At 37.4% G+C, this 15,661-nt stretch overlaps 1 protein-coding gene across 5 annotated transcripts in view; it reads right to left on the bottom strand.

Moving 5' to 3' along the window:
• RAP1GDS1 (Rap1 GTPase-GDP dissociation stimulator 1) overlaps positions 1-14,496 on the bottom strand; it is a 129,574-nt gene extending 115,078 nt beyond the window's left edge. For 3 of the 5 annotated variants that reach the window (XM_032460186.1, XM_032460201.1, XM_032460207.1), the window contains exon 1: positions 14,308-14,488. In XM_032460186.1, the coding sequence (XP_032316077.1) occupies positions 14,308-14,311 (4 nt within the window). In that variant the 5' untranslated portion in view covers positions 14,312-14,488. Of the gene's footprint in view, positions 1-14,307 lie in introns of all 5 variants that reach the window. The other 2 variants (XM_032460216.1, XM_032460194.1) reach the window with 2 other exon arrangements.
• Positions 14,497-15,661: the final 1,165 nt, after the last annotated feature.

Raw genomic sequence — 15,661 nt, 5'->3', positions numbered from 1 at the left:
TTTCATTTGGAGAGATGAGTGTTGATATTCCTCTGTTCCTATGAGGTTTTATTAGGCTGTTAGGTTTTGAAAACTAATACATAATTTTTAGTGGTAACTATCCTTATTAACTTAAGAGTAGTCACTGATTTTTTTTTTTATCAGCCAAACAGGTAAAGTTTGTGGGAAAGCTACAGTGAAACCTATAATACTGTTAAAACATGCATATTTCTTTTCTGGTAGCCAAGACAGTCAACAAATACTTCTTCAAGGGAATTAATGTCACAAAAAGAACAATTAAATAAACCATAGGGAAATGCTTACTAGAAAAAAATTCTCTGTTAGGCTATCTTCATTTCAAATTAAAGAAAAACTCAGTAAACATTTATTCAGCAGGTGGTTCCCACTTTGATGAGTTTTAACAGCAATCTATTTCTTACTGAGACAATGTATCTTTCAGGCTTTACAACTGTTTCAAATATTGTTACATAACAAACCACCCCAAATTTACTGGCATAAAACAAAGGCCAAAATATTGTGCTCATAGATTCCATGAACCAGGAATTCATAGAGCACACTGAGGATGGCCTGTGTCTGCTCCACAAGGTCTTGGGCCTCAACGCAGTCTCAAAGGATGGTTCATTCACCCACATGTCTGGTGACTGGTCTGGAAGGACCCGAATGTTAAGATTGCTGACCTGAGACCTGACACCTGAAGCCTCTCCACGTGGCCTGGCTTCCTTACAGCATGGCATCTGTAGGCTCTTAGGCTTCTCAGGGCCCCAAGCAGACCAATGTTCCAACAAACAAGGTAGAAGCAACACTGCTTTCTACTACTGAGCCTAGGAAATCACAGCATCACTTCTGCTGCCTTCTGGTTACAACTGAGTCACAAGCATGCTCAGATTCAACAGGAAGAAAATTCCTCAACTCTCAATGGAGAGCGGCAAGCTTTAGAAGAATGTATGTGGGGCCAAGAGATATTGTTGTGGCCATCTTTGGAAAGCATAATCTGCTCCAGTAACTTAATATTTACTACATAATTTGGTTAAAATAATACAACAAACAGCATTACAATGTTTGGTTTTAACTCTGAATACAAGATAAAGTCTCTCCAAAATGATTATATTTTCAACTTTGGAAATAGAAATTTAAATTTATATGATTATTATGTTATATAATATTTACAACTACCTTGTGAAATAGATGTTACTATGATCTGTATTTTAACAGATGAGAAAGTTGAATTCAGAAGCTGAATAACTTACGCAGAAAGTTAAGTGCCAAAGTTGGGATACATCCAGATAGCAATCTGCACAGCACTGCCTTAAGTGAACCTCAGGCAGATCTCATGCATATCAGAGCTGTGCAAAGAAGGGACTACCTGAATCTTGCTTTATATAGATGTAAGCTCTTCAAGAATGAACTTATAACTCAACTATGTTAGATAGTTGTACTAGCTAACAACTGTCTATTTATCTTAATATGTGACCAAAAGAAAAGAGAGAAAATCACAATGAAATGTACAAGGGAGTAATCTCTGCCATAGCATCTCAAGGGTATTACAATGCGGTTTAGTACAACTAAGTGTTTAATGGAATAAATAAATTCTATGAAAAATTTTCCAGATCATTATAAGTAATGGGCACTTGTATTTCCAGAGAAGTTGTACTAGGTGCTGAAAGGGTAAATATGATCTATCCTATCATTTAAATTCTTAGGAGAGGGCATGTTTTCTCTTTTTCTAGAATCTGAATTATGGCCTTATCTGTTTCTATTACCCATTCTTTCATATTATTCTTTACGTACAAGTTAAGCTTTTCAAAAGCAAAAAAAAAAAAAAAAAGTGACTATTTGCACTACTTATCTTATTACTTTCTGTAATGTGTAGTCTTGTATTTCTGACTTGACTGATGGTGCTTTGTACAAACTATATAAAAGCCAGAAATGTGACGCAGTAGACAGTTATTTCTTCTGGGAGCTTAACACCACCTTCCCCAAAAATGTGTTCTTGCAACTAACAGGAAATTAAGTTAATCAGGTCATATAAATTTTCTTTGTTCTAATTGATTTTATTTTTGAGGCCAACTATAGCTTTTAATTTTAAAGATAAACCAACATTTATATTTCTATGATGCATAAAAATAACAACTCAGTTTTACTTTCTTATAATGATCAATCAATCTCATCTTTCACAATGGAGTTACATGAGTAATCTTCAAAGGGGAATATTTTTCAGAAGAGTTAAAGGAAATAGTTTTTACAACTTAACAAATTTCTTATTAAAAACAATCTTAGATGATGTGACCCTTTCACAGTTTTGAAAACAATTTTCTGTTAAAGTAGAAAGATTGCTGGTTATATTCCTTCCCTGACTGTAAAAATTAAGACCCCTCCCATAAATCTGGGGTACTTACTAGTTATTTGAAATTGTTTTATTTAATTATTTTTATATAATGTAAAAAATAATTTAAATTTTAAATTGTTTTGCATAATTTAAAATTATATGATTTTTATGTAATTCTTTTTATATAATTATTTTAATTTTATATAGTTCTTACATGTTAGAAAATACTTTCTAATATATAAGAAAATAATGTTCTCTCAAACAATTTATCTAGCAGCCTTATTGCACTTTGATGACTTTTTAAAATGCCATGCCATCATTTTCCCTAGAAAGTGTATTTAATGCTCAGGAGCCAAAGAAGAAAGGAAAAATACAACAGTCTTGGTTTGGGGATAGTAGGTCTTCATTAGGTAACTGAGCTTGAAGGTTTCTATATGATAATTTGTATTAGTTCCCTAAGAAATGGGCATCCCCTTCTATTTTAATTTGAAATCTATTCTTTGTTCTTATTCAATAATAATGATAAGGATATGTATGAAACGGGGATTTAAAGAGCTTACCTAACTTGCCAAAGGCTACAGTAAACAAATTTTGGAAGAGCAGAAATTCTATCCTCTATCTCTTTGATTTCTGATATCATTCTGGTCAACTGAATATTCAGTTTAACCATCACTGATGACCAGATATGTCATAAGTAATTAAGTTTGGTCTTGACTAGTTGTATGATTTAATTTTCACAATAACTTCTTAATTTTAAAATAACTGTATTAATTTTCAAACAGTAGTAAAAGTTCAATTTTACCACAATCTTGAATACAATTAACTCTTTAGTAATTCAAAAGCTGTAACAGAAATCTCAGACATTGCAAATTTAAATACTTTCAAGAGTTAAATAGAGTACTGAGTGAAATTTGTAGGATTTAAGATAACAGGAAGAAGTAATGAATCAAGGACCTTATACCCTGCCTAAAGGACAACTATAATTGATTGTCACCAATAGAAATACAGGTTCAGGATTCTAAATGTTAAATTTTTCAAAAAAAGTTAATGAATGGTAGCTCACAGCGAAAAAAAAGAATGTGACAATGAATATATGTATGTTCATATAAAACTGAAAAACTGCTCTACACTGGAATTTGACACAACATTGTAAAATGACTATAACTCAATAAAAAAGTTTAAAAATAAAAAAATTTTTTGAAATAGAAAAAAAAAGAGTCAAGCGGATTTTTATCAGCAATTTCCTGATTATTTAAATGTTGACAACTAATTCCAAATTCTAAAACTTTACTAAAAAAATCCATCTGCAGAGTATATTTGGCCTACGGACTGCTGGTTTTGCAAGCTCTATTATAAACATGCCTGTCATCACTAAAGGGTAATAATGTTAAATTAAACGTTGAAGATGGACTTGAATCTGTAGTGACTCTATAATATAAACAAACAAGTATTTACTGAATGCCAATTGAAATATGAAATGTTGAACAACTAAAATTATATTATTGAATGTGTTAAAGGAGTCCAAGAAGTAAGAAGTGTCCAGAGAAATAGAGGTCGATATGAGAGGTCAGAAGTTGTCTTCATGGGCTAGACTCAGGAGAATGTATAAAGAGAGAAAAGTTATTCTAGTAGGAGGAATAACATGAAAAATGGTGTCTTGGTGGTACCACTGATGAAGACTATTTAGGGGACAGTGAGATGATCAAAGAAAGATGCATTTCAGAGAGTAGTGAGAAATACAAGAGAGGTAGCAGATTTCTATGGATCCTGAAAGCTGAGCATAGTTTAGAATTGATGTGATAGGCCATTGAAACAATATTTGATTCTTCAGTAGGAAAGTGGTATGATCGATGCAGTGTCTTAAAAAAGATTAATCTGCTCATAGTATGTAGAAAGGATTGGAAAGCAGAGTTGAATATTGGAAAGGCCTACCAAGAAATGGTCTCAGGAGTACAGGAAAGAGATGAGGGCCTGGACTCCAGCAGTAGAAATAGGGGAGTTTTCCACTAACCTACTTACTTGAATGAATCTTTGTTATTAACTTGTTCATGTGTATGTGGGTGTCTCCACATGTGCTTTTTCTTTTTTTTTTTTTTTTTTCATTAATAAACTGGAGCTACCTTAGCATAATGAACAGAATACTAGTATAGGAGTTAAGAAATGAAGATTCTAGATCTGACACTGCCCTTAACTAAATGTGTGAAATGGGATATATCTCTTAACTTCCCTGAGCTTCAGTTCCATAATCTGGACAGAAAGAAAGAGAACCATGATGTCACTGTTTGAGGTCCTGGATCTTACAATTCCAAAAACCAACAATCTGAAGTATTCAGATAAAAATGGTTTCTGGTTTCTTTTGAAAGGTCTGAAAATTTGGCTTCCTTTGGCCATTATTCGTAACATGGCAAAGCCGGCTGCAGTTGAGTAAGGAAGTCTCCTTTTACGTTGGGCACATAGACCCACCATTTCCTGTTGTAGCCCTACAGTGAGGCCCAAAGTTAGCTGCCATTCACCATGCTCTCATTGTTGTTTTTACTATGGTAGAGAAACATTTTTCTAAACTTTGTCTTTTATCACAGGTAATGAAAGACAAAAAGAAAGATTTTCTTTTCAAGAAGAATGAGCGAAAGTATACATTTTTATAGAAATAAAATATTCCTTTGATTTAATATGCAAAACAAGTGCATCTATGTGAAAATATCACCATTTAACCCTTTTTAATCATATAGTTTCATTTACATTTAGAAACCCTGGTTTACACATTGGAAAGCTACTGAAAAAATATCTAAGGAGTGAATTGGGTAGATTCACATTTTAGAAAGAGTACTCCAGAAGCATGGGAGAACATAACAGGTGGACTGCTGAAAGAGCCTCTGCTACAGAGCGGTCTCAAGAGGTGAACCGACATGTTTACAGTGGAGAAAGGCAGACAGGACTGATTCCAGGAGGTAGAATTGTTTGAAATTACGGAACCCAATGGGTTTTGGAAGTAGAATAACTCTAGATTTTAGGAATGCTGACTAGATGGATGGTGATACCATGCAGTGAGCTACGGAATTCACAGGGAGAAAAAGTCTTAAGAAAAGGTGATGTAGTAAAGCATTACTCTATAGCAGGAGTCAGAGAATAGAGCCCATTACTTGTTTTTATACAGTCCACAAGTAAAATGGTTCTACATCTGTAAATGGTTGAATAAAATCAGAAGAATATATTTCATGATATTCAATTATATGAGATTCAAATTTCAGTGTTTATAAATGAAGTTTTATTGGGACACAATTTCTTTATTGTCTATATCTATATTCACTTTACTACAACAGAGTTGAGTAGTTGAGACAACAACCATAAGTGCTACTCTCATCACTTCACACTGCTGCATGATGCACTACAAATTGCAGTGACACAGTTATGACTGTCCAGTGTTTCAAGTACCATGTGTATTGTCATACCACAACATTTTTTGACCATTACATTGAAACAAAAAAGAGAAAAGTACACCTCAAATGTCATGCTTTTAAGGTTTAAAGTGGCATATGTATTATTTTGTTACTGAATTAGATGGCAAACCATTATATTGTGCAGGGACACTTTAGCTATACTAGAAAAATAACACACACCTATATTACCAGACTAAGTATTCATCATATTCACAATTCATAGGATAGTAATTGTCAGAGGAATCAGAAAATAAAAAACAAAGTACATCATCATAGTAGAATTTCTTCACAAAAATAAAAAGTGAAAATGAAGTTGCAAACAAAGTAAGTCTCTGAGTGGCTCACTTGTTAGTCAAGCAAGGAAAGCTGTTTACTCCTGGTGAGCTAATTAAACTGTATTTTGACTACAGCAACCAAGAAATATTTCAAGAGGGGGAAAAACTTGTTTTAAGAAGAGCCTTTCAGTGAGACTAGCTACGTGAACAGTCAAAGGCACTACAAGCAATATAAATATCCAATTAAAAAGATAAGGCAAATAATTTTGAAAGGTTTTCCTTGGTTCTTGACAAATTGACAGATATTTGTGATATTGCATAGTGCTATTATTTTCAAGAAGTCATTGCCAAGCATGAAGTGACTGAAGAATTAGCCTTGATGAAGACTGTATAGAATATGCAAAAATATTATTAAACTTGAGAAAATATTAATTCAGTACAACCTGAAGTGGAATCTACTAAGATGTATTACAACTGATGGTGGTAGAGATATGTGAGGAATAGAAAAGGGCTTAATTGAATAAAGTTACAAAGTTTGTGAAAATAAATTGTTTAAAGTCTATGTTTCTCATTATATTACTCATCAGCAGGTATTCTGGGGGGGAAATATTTCAAACTATGATGTGGTATTAAACCAACAGTATCAACTTCATTCACTCTCACAGATTTAATCACTGTCAGTTTTTGTATCTTCATAAGAAATAGAAGCTGAATATCCTAACTTGCCTTATCACACAACAGTTTAAGGGCTTAGTAGTTTTATTGTAACTTTTTTGAGCTCAGGGGTGAGATAGAAATTTCTGAACAAAAAGAAATGCCTTCAACCATTATTATCAAACAATGAATGCCTTTGGAAATTGTATTTTGCCACAGATTTGATAATGTTTCCTTGAATTTGACCTGAAAATCAAGGCCAAATGGTGCTTATATGTGAAACATACTATGTTAAGTCATTTTGACAACAGTGTTCAAATCACAAGTAACCATCAATCTGCTTTATACACTTCTTGTCGTATCAAAGGTTAAAAGAAGCAGCTCTCTATGCATATACAAATTTGCAACAGACATATTGTGCAAACTCAAACTATAGTTCCAGCAGTATTTTTCAGACCTCACTGCAAGTGCAAAAGAAACTTCCATATATCAGATCCATTTAACTATGCAATTGAGGAGCTTCCACCTAACTTTCAACTGGAAGTGGTTAATCTGCAGTGTAAACAGCAAGCTAAATGGCAAATATCAAGAGAAGAATCTAAAATAATTCTATAAATGCCTTCCATATAATTAATATGTTCATTAAAATCATATGCCCATGGTTTGAGAGCAGCATTTGGTAGTACCTATCTGTGTGAACACATGTTTCAAAGACAAAATCAATTAAATGACTTTACAGATCTGCATTAACAGGTGAACAACTGCAATCAATTCTGATGATAGGTTAATGCTGAATCCCAATTAAGTGAAACCACTATCTCAAAAGAGGAATTACAATCTTTTCATTAGGAGACCTGTATCACAACAAATCATGTTCAATTAATGCTGTATTTTGAATTTACTCAATAAAAATTTTGTGGATATTTGTATTCTCTCATCATATACATTTTCACTCTTATCTATGTCATATCTTTGATTTTGCCTCTTGGCCTACAAAGCCAAAAATACTCACCATCTGGCCCTTTAAGTAAAGAGTTTGCAGACCTCTGCTCTACACTCATGCTATTCAAAGTGCAGCAGCAACTGGAAATGTCTTGGCAAGGCAAATTCTTGGCAAGGCAAATTCTTGGCCCACCCCACAACTACTCAATCAGAATTTCTGAGGGTGGGCCTGGTAATTTTTTTTTTAAACAAGTTCTATTTACAAGTGATTCTTATACAAAATATAGTGTAAGAATCAGTGCTCTAAAACAGGAGATTTTTAGCTGTGTCTCCTTGGATAAATTATTTAATTCTATGAGTCAGTAAAATGAGGAGAGTGTCACCCACTTCACAGAACTGTTAAAAAGATTAACACTAAAATTTTAAAAACATGAAAAAAGTAAAGTTTAACATAATAACCGATATCAATAATTCTTAATAAATTGTAATAAATGGCAATTATTAATTCATAGGTGTACTGGAGCCCCTTTGCACCGGCCCATGAGATATGATAATTAAATTTTTAGGAATTTTGTGAGGCAGGTATTAAAACAGCCATTATTGAAAATTAAATTTCATACATTTTAAGTAAGTTATATTGAAACAAAGCTATTAATATTCAAAACTCATCACTACTTAATTACTAAATGATATTATTACCTGTATTTATGAGGTTATCATGTCTATATGGTGGGTATACTATATAATGGTGTGCTGCATCTCATTTCTTCACAACCATGCATTCACAGGAAATCAACCACCACAAATCAGAACTTTTTGGAGAAGAGCTTCTGGCCAAACATTAATCAGCACACCTCTCATTATCATTATTAAAAATTATACAATGAATTCAGTTTTGAACTCAGTGAGTTTGAATTAACTATGCAGGTAGGGATATCTAAAAATCTACTAGATAAAAAGATAGAGCCCAGGTATATGCTTTTAGGCACCAATACCCTAAATAGCATTTAGATAGTATTTGAAGCCATAAAAATGGACAAAACTGAGCAAAACAGGCTTTAGAGAAAGGGTCAGATACAGAACCCATATTAAAAAAAATTCATTTTATGAACAAAAAGTCAGAAGAACTTTGGAGTTTATAAGTACAGCCAACTATGGTTAGCAGCTCTATTTAACTACTTCCATTTATCACTATCCTAATTCTCAGTTTTAACTCCTGGAATGCTTCTAGCAACAAAAGTTGTATAGATAGATGTACTGAGAGAATTACATTACTCTGCAATTTGAATCCAGCATCCATATCTTAGCCAGCATGGGTGATGGTATTTTGGGACATCTATTTAGACAAAGCTAACAAGTTGGTTCATATTCTGAAGTTTCTACCTCAAGCAGACAATACCCTTTGAACAATAAAGAAAAACAAGTTATATAGGGATGATTATAACATACTTAAGACATCAATGATACCGAATATAATTCAAAGTTTAGTTTCAAAGAATCAGAATTCTAGAACCAAAACAGACTTTATAACCTATTCCTTTATCTTAATTTTTATTGCTCTTCTCTCCATAAGAGCTATTTGCCAAGTTAAATGTCTAGGAAAGCATTTTAAATTGAATTTTTTCCTTATCAGTCATCCAAACATTTGGTTATCTAAAATTAACATGAAGTTTCCAAAGGACTGGATCTTCCTTGTTCATTCCTCCTTGATGTTCATGAATGAATATTAAAAATTTACATAATTCTTCATGGCTATTGCTGGTAACATCAATATCTCCCAAATCACCAATTTCAAATTCAGATGATCTAGAATCTCTGGAGAGAGCAACCACACTATTTCCCCAAAGGCACCTAGAAGCTCCAACATTCCACTGTGAAAGTTAAGACTCTATGGTTCTCAAAATGAATTAAGGCTATTATACCTTTCCAGATAGTAGTACTAGAGACTTCAGAATATGACTCTACCAAGGATAGTGAATCCAGCCCTTCTCTCATATGAAAAACAAAAAGGGCATTATACAAAATAGATATAAAGCCAACATAAGAAAAATGATTGAACTAGTCAATTTATCATCTATGCTCTTTTAAAATAATAACTTTTAGTGATAACCAGCTTACAAAAGTATTTTGTTGCTCTACCCTGAATTGTAAAGAACAAATAAAAGTACCATTTTTTACTATTTATCTATGAAACCAACCCTGGTCTTAGAAATACAAGCCAAAAAGGAAAAGATTTATCTATAAGGCTAATACATATTTACAGAGAAAAACAAAAACTTCAGAAATTAAGCATATAATTAGAGGCATACATATAACTAGAGAAATTTCAAATTCACAAAGACTAATAGTAAATAAAGTGATAATAACCATTCATCAGTAGAATATCCTCTATGCAAAATGTCATGTGAAATTATAAAACCATTTCTAAACTCACTGTGCATGACAGATACTGCAAAAATAAAAAGTGTACTATATAAAGTCACAAAGACATGAAGAGTGGAATGTCAAAGAAATGTGAGGCACTATGGTGAAATTACAAATTATTCTCAGGCAAAAAAAAAAAAAAGCCCAATACATGTCATTCCATGTAAAGTGCAACATGTAAAAACTGTTTAAAGAAAACTATGCTTACTTACAGATCTTTAAATCTGTAAGAGATATCGTACTACTACACATAGCGAACTGTTTCCACTTACTCATTATCCACTTAGTCTTTACCACTGACCTCCATATCTATCATACTTCTTAAAGCTGCTTTTTAGAAAATACACTAGGTAATATCCTGACCAAACCACATCAACTTGGAGCCTTTTCTCAGTCCTTATTACTCTGACTGTTTTAAAACAACAGACATTGACCATTCTCTCTTGAAAGAAACCACATGCCAATTCCAGTCTTTCACTCCTAAATACTACTACTGTCTTTTTCAATGTCAGCTCATTTCATTCCTTTTCCCTAACAATGGGGCATTCCTCAAGGTTCTTAATCAGTGACAAATTTTCTTCTTCTTTGTTGACTCTCATCCTCCTATCATCTCAGGATATTAGTGGATAACGTCCAGATCTCTAGCTCAATTCCTCTCTTGAGAGTTAAAATAACTTTCTGTTAAGCATCTCTTACCTAGTTTCAGTTAGTCAACACATTTTTACTGCATAGCTCCTACGTACATGCTAGACACTAGAGTTAGAAAAGTATTCAAAACCTAATTATGAGAGTCCCTGTCATCAAAAAGCAGAGAATCTAAAAGGCAAGCTTAAACGGTCCAACTCATCAGATTCAACATTGACTACTCATGTTTCCTCTTCCAATGGATTAAATATCTATTTAACAGATCCCACATTCTAGGTAATAATGTGTGACTCCTTTCTTAATTTCAAATTTAAATCCTGTTCTTTGTTTGCAATATTCTACTCCCACTGCCATAGCCTAGTTCAGGACAGTATATATTTTCACCCAAATGGCAACAACCACCTTCTGAAATATTCTCTAGTTTCTCATTCAATCCATCCTACACTCAACTGACACATTTACTTTCCTAAACCACAGATGTGTTCTATCACTTAAGTACATAAAAAGGTTTAATAGTCCCTCAATAGACAAATCAAGTCCAAAAACTTCAGCTTGGTATTCAAGGCCCTCCATTATCTGTTCTTTACCTATTAATACTTTTTCATCTCTCTCACTCACTATTTCCTTATCTTTTGCTCCAGCCAAATATGGTTATTTAATCATGTCCTGAAACTGCTTGAATGTTCCTATCTTTATATCTTCATTTATGTCATTTCTTCATTTAAGTAATTTCTCTCCCCCCACCCCCATCCTGATTAACAGTCTCCATTTATTTCTACCTTTCAGAAGCTTAATCAACCTTTGGTTTAAGTAACATTATTTTTCTAAAACATTCTCTCCAACCTTTGAATCTTAAAGATATGTGAAGGTCTTCTGTATCACTCATATTTTATTTCTATTATAGTTATCTGTGTATAGTTATCTATGTATCACATCATTCCTGTTAAGATTATAAGCAACTTGAAATATGAATGTCTTATTCATCTTTATCCTCCCACAGTACACTCCATATGGTTGGTATTCAAAAAATATTAAGTACACATTGAATTTACAATAAAATATATACATAAAATAATAGCCATGTTCCGTAAGATTACATAGGAAGTTTCCTTCACTTTCTTATAGAGAAAAATCACTGCCATGAGAATATCTTTTTTAAAAATCACCTTCTTTATTTCTTGAAAAGACATTAAAAAGTGATTTTTTTTCTACCATTAATCAGTATACTCCTTGTGTATATATGAATTGTTATAATAACTTCCTTGGCTTAGAATATAAAATTGCTTTCAATTTTACGTTAATGTATGTACCTACTGATCATAAATAAAATCACCTTACCATTGAAAACAGCAGTGTACAAGGAAATAGCTTTGTAGTGGTGGCTGCTCCAAAACCCATACCTGTGAGACAATCTTTTTTTTAAAAGAAGAGGAGTCATAGTATAATTATATTTCGCTATTCCCACTTCCTCCACACCTCCATCACCTCCATAATATCTACCAACCTAAATGTTTGTTCAAAGCCCATGCTTTCGGGTTCACAAGTTGAAAATAGATGGGTTTTCACATCAATTAATTCACCAAAGCTTTACTAAATACCTACTATATGGAAAGCATTGTTGGGGGACCCAAAAATTAATAAGACATAATTTTCATCTTCTGAAACTCATGATTAAATGCACAACACACACATAAACAACTCCATTATAAAGCAGATTATGTAAGAGCTAAAAAGCTTCCAACAAGGTTCAAACAGTATTAGGAGAGAGTATGATTTAATCAGAGTATTTGAGAAGACGGGAGATGTGTTTCTATTTGGACTCTGTGAAATCAAGCAATAACATTCAAGATTAATTATTTTTATGTAAAGTATTTAATTTATTTTTTCACTAGTATTGCAACAGAATTGAGTTTTTTCTGAGAAGGTATTGATTCAATATGTAAGTTAAAATTTTAGTTAAATGGAGTTTTTAGCTCACCTTGAAACATGGGGGAAATGTACTTTACAAGCCAGACTTATGGCCGATAATTAAGAAGAAAATTTTTGTTATGTTCAAGGGAAAGACAATGTGTCCAATAATCTGAACTATATTTATTTAAAATTCTACTCCTAGAGAAAGGCTAGGTATATATAAATGGGCCACCCAATTTTTCACAGAAAACTGTCCAGCAGAACCAATAGTACATTAAAAAGGAAAAAACTGAACAACCAAAAATAAAATTCAGGGCCCTATAGTCATTTTTCATTCATACCACCTCCTCTTGCAACAATGACCTCTTCCTGATATATGGCCAAAGGTCTGAATCAGAGCTTGGAGCATTTGCTTTTCGAATAAGCTCCATCGACACCATTTCTAGATTTAGATACTTCCTTGAAGATTCTGAGTTGCCATGACATACCTCTGGACGTGTTGAACACTGTATTGACAGATGAAAGGACCACACTCATCTCAAGCTTAAAATAATTTGCACGGAAGGGGTGGGAAAAGTCCGAGATCACAGATTGCCAATTAAGCAAATTTTAAAAAGAGGAAACTATAACAGACAGGAGTCGAAGCTAACTGGGGAACATGAAGAAGTATGGTATTCCACATTGCTACTGGGTTGTTTTATTTTTAAGCTTTCGCCCTTTAATAACATTACAATTTTTGTAATTACTGAACTTAACAATTAAGGAACATGTTACGACAAAAAAAAAATCAGGATAAATTGCATATAGTTTTATAAGACATATTTGCTTTTAAATATTTCACCCAAAACTCTTAAGATTAACTATAAACACAAAAGAACTAAAATAAGATTCTGTAGATTTCGACAAGGGAAGCTGGGGAAGAATAACTAACATGTAAGTTCGGTAACATATTACACACAGGGTGCCGTTTCCTGCTACAGAAGGCAGGCGAAGGAACCAAGAAAATGGGTTGAGCACAGGAATACTGCACACGGTAGTCACCCAACACCAATTCAACAGCTAGCGGCTCTATCCATCCCTCCTCACGTTCCTCGTGGCCTCTGACAAGTCATCCTCTCAACCTATGAGACTGTCCGCTCTCCCCCATCGAAAATAATTTCCGTGCAGGTTGTAAAATCACCCCCACAAACTACTTGCTCACACTTCCCCGCCCCGGGATGAGCAGTCCCCAAGATGGGGAAAGGTCGCCCAGACAGGGAAGTTACGTGAAGTGGTCTTTCTCGCGTCCCACCGGAGCCTCCAGCCCAGCAGCCGCAGGGGAAAGGAAGCGGGCGGCCTCCGAAGAAAGCGGGATGGGGCAGCGATGAGAGCCCGCGAGGCAGGCTCCGTGGTGCCCGCGCACCGGTTCGGGCAGGAAGAATGGAGGAGGGGAGGCGAGGCTGCGAGGTGCCCGAGAGCCGGGCGGCGGTCCGGCCCCGCCGCCGGCACGACCCCACCCGCGCTCGGGACCCTCCCAGCCCGCGGACGCGGCGTGCGTTCCGCGTGCGCCGACTCTCCCCGGAGGAACAGCCACAGCCTCACACCCGTGGGTTTGAGAAATCCGGCAACTTTGCGCGAGAAATGCTTCCCACCCTGCAACACGCCGAGAAAGAGAAACATGTCAGGCGATGACGGGGGAGGAAGGATGACTTACCCATGTTCCCTCCAGAGGGTGAGAAGCCGGCAGGGCGAGGCGAAGGTCTCCGGTGCGGGCGGCGCGGCGCTATGTCCTCCCTCTACCTCTGTCTCTCCCGCAGCCAAGGAGGGACCCGCGGGGGGCGGCCGCCGGGGAGGAGGAGCAGCTGCTGCTGCTGCTGCTGCTGCTTCTGCTGCAGGCGGCGCGGCCGCGGCGGGGGGGGGCGGGGCGGGGTAGGGCGGGGCGGGCGCAGCCTGCGGCGGGCGCGGCTCGGAGCGGGCGGGCGGGCGGCGGAGGCGGCGAGCCGGCCTGAGGAGCGCCCGCCCCGACTCGCGTTCCGGGAGTGCCCCGCCCTTCGCACCGAGCATGCTCAGTGCTTCCCTCTTTCCCCGGGGCAAGTGAATCTGAGCGTGCGGGTGGGCGTGTGTTTGCGGACCGGCTGCAGCTGCGGCGGAGGAGCTTGATGGCGGCCGCCTGAGGAGAGGAGATTGGCCCCTGAGCAGGCTGGGCTCTGGGACGCTGAGCCCGAACTACAACCGTACGGCTCCGTTCCCTGACCCCGGGAACCCACACCCGGAAAGCGGACCCATGTCCATTACGGGACAGCCGGGGTGCACAGGCGGGAATTTCTCGAAGGTGGAGACGCTGGGCCTCTGACCCGGGAGGGTGATTGGGGAGCAAAGCGGATGTCCTGAAACGAAGCTGGAGGGGACGTACTGGCGCTGAGGCCAGCGCCTCTTGGAGATAGATACCTGAGGACGCCCATATTCAGAGCAGCCTGTGGGCCCGCTGGGCACAGAGCAGGGAGGTGGCCGCTGGGAGGGCGCTTAGTATTAGCAGGCATATCAGCGGGACAGTTAAGACTGTCCTGGCTGTGGCCAGTTTAAAAAGAGAGGTCCGGGCAGCGAGAGGAGTGACCGCCCCAGGATTTCTTTAGAAAGTGTCGTTCTCCTTCCTAGAGGAGCGCGGCCTTCCCTTCCCCTGAGGACACCTGAAAAGCCTTGTAACAAGGGTGCCCTGGCCGTCGGGCTCCACCCTATGGGATGTGCCCAGCTCTGCCCGACTCCCTCAGAACGCGGCACGAGCAAGGTTGCCAAGGCAGGAAAATAAAAGCGCCGAGTTGGCTGCGGCCCCGCCGGGTCGACCGGCGGGAGTTCCCTCGGTCTGCCGGGCCGCCGCCGGCTCCCCGCACCTCCCCGGCCTCGGGGAAAACGTGAGGTTCGCGCTCCCTTTCGAGGGCGCCGTCCCCACTGGGCATGCGCGCGAGGCGAAGGCTGGTCCTGGGTCCCCTGGCCTGGGGGAGGCCGGGGCAGCCTTCCGTTTCTCTGCACCCTGCTCGGGCCCTGACCCGTGTTTGCGGTAAGGAGTCAGG

The sequence above is a fragment of the Camelus ferus genome, chromosome 2 (genome assembly GCF_009834535.1).
Source record: "Camelus ferus isolate YT-003-E chromosome 2, BCGSAC_Cfer_1.0, whole genome shotgun sequence".
In the NCBI taxonomy this organism is placed as follows: Eukaryota; Metazoa; Chordata; class Mammalia; order Artiodactyla; family Camelidae; genus Camelus; species Camelus ferus.
Note: the sequence above shows the minus strand (reverse complement) of the source record. Positions and strands in the feature narration are given on the sequence as shown.